The sequence below is a fragment of the Orbicella faveolata genome, unplaced genomic scaffold (genome assembly GCF_042242905.1).
Source record: "Orbicella faveolata isolate gen_17 unplaced genomic scaffold, um_ofav_v1 contig_36, whole genome shotgun sequence".
In the NCBI taxonomy this organism is placed as follows: Eukaryota; Metazoa; Cnidaria; class Anthozoa; order Scleractinia; family Merulinidae; genus Orbicella; species Orbicella faveolata.
The window spans coordinates 8,330,483-8,337,500 of NW_028301565.1; the positions used below are offsets into that span (position 1 = coordinate 8,330,483).

Sequence of the window (7,018 nt, forward strand, 5' to 3'; positions counted from 1 at the left end):
GTAACAGCCAAGATTTAAGGGGGGTTAGTGCTGGCCCCAAATGTCAGTTTCAGTTCGTTGTTATGCACCTATCAATGTTAAGCCGCTGGGGGGGGGGGGGGGGAGGCCGGGCAAAGGCGGGGGATTTGAACTCCGATCATCTTTTCAGTTCAAATGCCCGACCCCACGGAAATTAACCTTGGTCAAAAGAGTGCAAATTCTCCATCCCAGGGATTTTAGTGTTGTTCAAAAGAATGCAAATTCTCCACCTCTATCTAGAAAAAGGCATAGGTCTGTCAAAAAGAATTAAACATCAAAAGTTGTATTTAAAAGGCTACAAAGTAACAACTTCAAAATGCAACGTCTGTTCAATATCACCTAATTTATATTAAAATTGTGACGACTCCTTAAACATATACGACTAAACAAGACAGAAAACATGGAAATTCTTATCACGACTAACGTCCTAGATCATTGTGACATTTTAATTACTTACATTTTAAACAGAAACGATGGAAATAAAATGTTAATCTCTATCTGTAGTAGAGAAATATGAAAAAAGCCCCATAAGAGGACTCAAGATCTTAGATGTATTCAATAATTCATAATAATACACTGCACATGGTAGGGTCATAAAGATGAAGTTCAATAATTCAATCTCGTTTTAGCACTAAAATTATAACATGCTTAGAAACAACATGCATTGCAAATTGAATGTATGAAGGTGAATACAGAACACTATCCTGTAAAATGTTTCATAATTTCAATTCATTTGAGCTTAAATTAATAACAGTCTTACGTTATGCAGGACTCGGAAATTTGTTTCCATACACAACTTTCAAAATACAAATCAGTGATGTTAAGGCCTTGTTTACTGAATATATGCAACAATGTTCAGTTCAACACCAAACTAGCCAGCGATCTGGAACATTGTTTTCTTCCAATTCTGTACAGTTTGTTTCCAGTCATTCTCGGTCATCCAAGATGGCGTCGTTAGTACCCAGTCTACTAACGGTTGAAGTCAAAAGCTCCGAGCCCCGGGACTCGGCGAATGATCAAAAGTCCCAACCACGGGCAGACTTGACTCCATAGAACTCATGAACTATTATTTATTCTTCGATTGGAAAGTAATTTTGTACCAGAGAAAATAAGTTAATGGTTACGAATTAGCGACACATACAGCTCATTAATAATGTTAAGTTACCGCAGGAGCCATAATCGGGGACGGAGACCGTAAGTCTCGGGATTCGCGCGCACCTATGATATGGGACAATTTTTCTATTTTTAGAACAAATTGTGCCATCCTGACGTCATATATCTGCGCGGATTCACGCACATGTCAGGGGCTCTCGCGTGGATGTTGTCACGTTGCGTGATCAAATGGTGAGAGTTGAGAGATTCTCTTGCGTATTTTTCACAGCGATGGCAGGGAATAAGGCAGGGAATACGAACCAGGGCGCTTATATGTAGTTTTATGCTCTGAGCTAACGGAAAAGGTGGGTTTTTTAGGGTCAAAAAAAAGACTTCAATCTCGCGCTGGGAATGAATAATAAGATCTGCTCACGCTAGTTGTAAGCTTACGCGTATGCTTAAGAATATAGCAAGAAAACTCTCTACTCTGGTATCAAGTTAATTTGTGAGTTTCTCAGACAATGTTTAATCATAACCAAAACCTGTTTTGATGGTTTCTTATTGTCTCTGCTTGTTTGGTGAGTTTGCAAAAGTTTTTGAAAGGAAAGTCTGACGCGTACAATTAGCTCATTTGCATAGTGCATGCAGCTCGTGCACTTTCAAGTCCGAGTCGGTGTTTTCAATTGTCAACAAATCTTGACAAAGATTTCTTTCGTTATCTTTTGCGCTGAGATGCTGCAACAAATTTCACGAATGCAAAAAAGGCTACTAACATCATGTGCGTTTCTTCAACATAAGCATAGTAAAGTTTTACACTGCGAACATGAAAACAGACAAGGAGTGTTGATAACTCGATCATCAAAATCGAAATCGTTATTCCAAGTTGATTAAAGAAAGCGTCATCATAACTTTGCTGATTGTTTCTGCTTTATTCACATATTTTCAGCTTAGCTTTTAATATTTTCTCGAACATTTATCAATCTTAAACATATTTAAAAACTATAGAGCTATTGTTTGAGTTCGATGTACGCTTTCACACGAAAGTGCGGCGGGGTACAATTTGTCATGTTTACTGAGTGTACAAAACACGCATCGGCGGGCGCTCTCATTCATCGACAACAGAGAATTTACTGGATTTTTACACGAATAAAACTGAGCAGTATCTACGGACGTAAAGTTATTAAGCCTTGATGAAATATCAAGCATTGCTTACAATTCAAGAGAAACTCAAACTAACAATTATTTTGTTTTACTTTTCGGTCGCGATAGACTGACAAATTCCTCGCAAGCGTGTGGCAAGAGGAGCTAGGAAACTATGAAGTCCTGAAGCTCTGCTACATCTAAATATATCCAGCTAGTTTTTTGCTGTGTAATGGAAAAGCTGTTAATCTTCAACATATGTGAAATTTAAAGTGGAGTAATGTACAGCATGTAAAAGAAGCATCAGTCGGAACACAACTTGGTCAGCGATATATATAAGCTTACTGCCGAACATACCTAAATTCGACTGTCTTACTTCACTCAAACTGGAGCAGCTTACGACGAAAATACTTAAGCAAAATTCCAACAGACGTAAACGCGTTGAGCTGTGGGGCAAAAACATGAAACATTTCGGGAATTTCGGACGCCAATTTCCCCGCGCGACATCCGCAAAAATCCTCGCAGCATGTACGCGCGTGTGCCGCAGGTGATGGCGCAATTTGTTCTAAAAATAGAATTTTTGTCCCATATCATGGGGACAACCCCAATACTTGAAATGGCGCGCGCTTACGGTCTCCGTCCCCGATTATGGCTCCTGGTTACCGTAAATCCTCGAATTAGCCCCCCCCCCCCCCCCCCCCTCGAATAAGAGCACCCTTCGAATAAGTGCCGCTCCTATCGGCCAAAATTTGAAATAAGCGCCTCCCCTCGATTAAGCGCCCCCTCACCTTCGCCCATTTTGTGGACGAGTACTGACCAACAAAGGATGTTGGTTTTCGTGGGGTAGTATTAGATTTGTACATTGTTTCAGCTCGAGAACAGGTTGAGTGAACACGTTGAACGCGTTAAGTACTAACGGTGCCGCGAGCTTTTTATGTCGATAAACAGCTTATGTTGTTGTTTACGTACAGATGATGTATTTAAAAAATGATCATGTCACGCCACGATTTGGGAAAAATTAAATAAGCGCCTCCCTCGATTAAGTGTCCCTCGAATAAGCGCCCCAATCTTCTCCTAAATTTTAAATAAGCGCCCCGGGCGCTAATTCGAAGATTTACGGTATGCGGTCTATCGGGTGAAGAAAATTGAAAAAGGTTTCATCAAAAATGATAGTAACACAAATAAATCTCAATACTTGACATTGTTAGAGACATGGTCTAGTGAAGACAAAGAGGTCTATTCTAGATACGAAAATAAATCAACTTACCGATCACACCCGCACAATTATAAGTCGCACAAAAGCGTGCTTGATTTCAATCCTGTAAGTACTAATGACTCAGAGGTTTTGCACTCCAAGAATCTTTCAAGAGTTCGGAACCCGCTATGATAACAAACTCACATTTTTTTGTCCCTACTTGCGCATTTTGCATTTGAAGAGATACTCTTGCATGACTTTTTGCACAGCTTGAGTCATTTACTTTCATAACACTATGGTGAGCTAACCAAAACCTCCTTTTCTCTAATGAATAGCATTCAACAGTCCTTTCAACCCGTGTGAAAAAATGATCTATATACAAGTAGGCAGTCAGAAATCGATTATTCAGTGCACAATTTTTTGGCGCGTTAATAACTTGTCAAATTAGGCTCAGTGTTCTTATAAGCTTGAAGAACACTGATGAGTAGAAACTTGACGCCAATCCATAGTTTGAAAAGGAAAGTAAAATGTTTTTCAATATTCTATTGATCGTTTCTTTCAAGATAATGTGTCCTCGAAAATAACGAAGGCTGTCTCCGCACTCCGCTCTCCCGAATCCTGCCATTTTAGCGCACAGTGTTGAATTAAAAGAGAAGACAGTCGGCGTTTTAAGACGTCCCTGAATTTTTAAGTTCTCCAAAGGTTATCTTTGTCGATTTTCGCAAGTCTTATCCACAATTCTTGTTTTCTGATCATGAAGACCACAGTGATACAGATGTAGTGGATAAATTTTATACGACTCAGATATTACGGATCACGTGACCCTCCCAACTCAAAAACGTAAGCGATGAAACGCGATGGCATTTACAGTGTACACACTGTTATTCCCTTTATTCCTATTTTATTTTGTTTAATTTGTGTCGCAATTCTCAAAAGGTTGACCTAACTTTGGGTTCATGGAATGTAAAACTCGCGTAGAAAGAAATCCGTGAAATTAGCACCTAACACGCACGGGCCAAAGTTTTTTCTCTTGTTATGCAAGTGCCACGTTCGGAATATTAATCGTGGTGTGAAAACGTGGCAAAACGTGGTTTACATAGCCTCATCTAAACGCTTAGGGATTTGGAAGAATTCCGAAACTCATGCAAACCCTCGACTGCGTCTTCAATTTGCGTAACTGTCTCGAATTCTCCGAACCCCCGTCGTGTTTAGACGAGGCTATGTAAACATGGAAAAAAGTGCTCTTTTGCTTGAATCCCATGCCTTTAAGAATACAGCCAATCAGGAGGTTAAAAAGCCATTTCACATTCTCAAGTGTTCCACGAAAGTTTCCCGCGTTCACCAAGGCCTCTAAACCACCCTCGCCTAAAGGCTTGTGGCGTTTTTGAAATACTTCCCTAGCTTTATTACATAGGTATTAAGTGCGGACATTAGTATGATAAAGCCGTGATTAAAATCCGTACCACCAAAGAAGTGATTCGCCGATATCATTTCCACGGGAAAGATACAATCATTGCGGAACTGTGGTTAGTTTATTTCAATTTGATCGCTGGGACTTGCCTCGCCTTGAAAGCTTTTGAGGGGCAAAGTCGATGGAAAGTTGAAGGGACTTGTACATGTCCCTAAATTCCAACGAGTCTGAATTCGTGGGACTAGTCGAAGAGACCAAATGTTCGTCTCTACGACTAGACTGATTTTTTTGACAGAAAAGGCTAATTCACATGACATCAATAGTCCCCGTGACTTATTGCAGGGACTAGTAGCAGGGACTTGTTCCCTCTGAGAGTCCCCTCTGCGAGTCAGATGAGAGAGTCATCTGATATGATATTAAAAACGGATGAATTTAACGATACCAGGGTTATAATTTGTTTATTTTAAGACAGCAGATTTCTTCTTGCGCAAACAGCCTTCAAAAGACAAAAAATTTACGCCACTCAACTTTACGCACAAGACAAGCAAACTTACATGCAAATTCTTGTCAACTGAGCAGCCAATAGTATACCCCTAGTTTTTCCTCTTTAAACAGATGTCGTGGCCTGTATTGACTCGGTGGTAACTGAAGATGATGGTTCACAACGAGTTCAACCTTATTTCGCTCAGACAAAATAAACTTGTCTAAACACGCATCCAGTTCTTGGGCCACCTATTCCTCATAAGTATGTGAGCAAATCTCGAGGCCAACTCTCGTGAAATTCTTCGCCGCTAAATCGCGACCTCGTGGTTGTTAACATACCGATACAAATTTATGCCCTTGTTGTGAAGTTTGAGAACTACAATCTTAGGGTATTTCACAGTTTGAGGGTCTATTCTGTGGAAATCGTATTTTTTATGCTAAACAGTTTAATCTCTGTATTCCCAGCATTTGCAGAAACCAAATTAAAGGAGAATCTTGCTGCAAAATGTCCAATAACCAAGCTACCGACGGAAACAAGCCGGACGCTTCAGACGGTGGCAACTCTTCAACCACTTTTGAAGAAAGTCAAGATAAACTTCCCACCATTATCGGTAAGACAAAGGCTGATTTTGTTAGTTAATCACGCAATGAATGAGTTGCCAGTAATCGGATACCCGTATTTGCGCAAAATACATGGAAAATGTAAGTTTTTGTTTGAATAACCGTGAAATAAGTGGTAAAATTTACCGATAAACTCCCTTTTGCTTGCGTGAGGTTTATTGTGAAATACATTGAAGAGAATATTGAAAATTTCAATACACGCCTGATCTCGAGAGGCTACCCGGAGCAAATGGTAGAAAAGACCCTCCGAGAAGTTAAATGTAAAGACAGAAAAGAAGCTCTAAAACAGAAATCGAAAATTGCAGAAGGAACTACTACCTTTTGTGTCGGGCAATTTCACTCAACCGTCAATACCAAACTTTGGAAAGCATAATCACACGCAAATGGCACTTTTAAATACAAATACTCAGAGATATTTTCAAGGAGCCTTCCTTGATCTGTTATAGAAAAGGAAAATCACTGAAATACGTGCTTGTAGAAGCAAAACAAAGGCTTTGAGCAACACAGTAGCCACACAGCATGAGTCGCGCGGACTCATTTGTCATTAAATCAACTCCAGACAGAACAATGATCGCCACCGGGCTTATTTCCAGTATTATTTGTAAGACTGAGCTTTCAAATAAGCCAAAAGTAGCCTGTAAACGACTTAAAAGGCTTTACTGGGTTATTTCCTCTCGATTTATAACTAATTAATTTTGTAATATTGTCAGACCATTACGAGATGTAAATTTCACAATAAACCTCACGCAAGCAACGGAGTTTATCGGTAGATTTTGTCAACATAGTTCACGGTTATTCAAACAAAAACTTACATATACCACGTACCAACATTGCCCAAATCCATTCGCGATAAAAACGACGGCGAAAAAGCGTTGATCTCTCTCAAAAATCGTTTTCTTGTACCTCGATCGAAACAACTCTTCGTCATTCATTTCCTTCTAGCGACTAGCAGAAGACGATCGAATAGTATCCCATGATGCAATTTTCTACGTACGTGACGCAACATCGAAGTTATCATGGATTTCATGGCCTGCAGTGCAGGCGTCTTATTGGGGCGA

The 7,018-nt window shown here is 39.9% G+C and overlaps 1 protein-coding gene across 2 annotated transcripts in view; it reads left to right on the forward strand.

Moving 5' to 3' along the window:
* Positions 1 to 7,018, forward strand: part of LOC149102167 (uncharacterized) — a 32,876-nt gene that overhangs the window by 9,272 nt on the left and 16,586 nt on the right. Inside the window, exons 1-2 of one of the 2 annotated variants that reach the window (XM_089275478.1) lie at positions 5,508 to 5,728; positions 5,805 to 5,950. In XM_089275478.1, the coding sequence (XP_089131604.1) occupies positions 5,845 to 5,950 (106 nt within the window). In that variant the 5' untranslated portion in view covers positions 5,508 to 5,728; positions 5,805 to 5,844. Of the gene's footprint in view, positions 1 to 5,507; positions 5,729 to 5,804; positions 5,951 to 7,018 lie in introns of those variants that run through there. The other variant, XM_089275479.1, reaches the window with a different exon arrangement.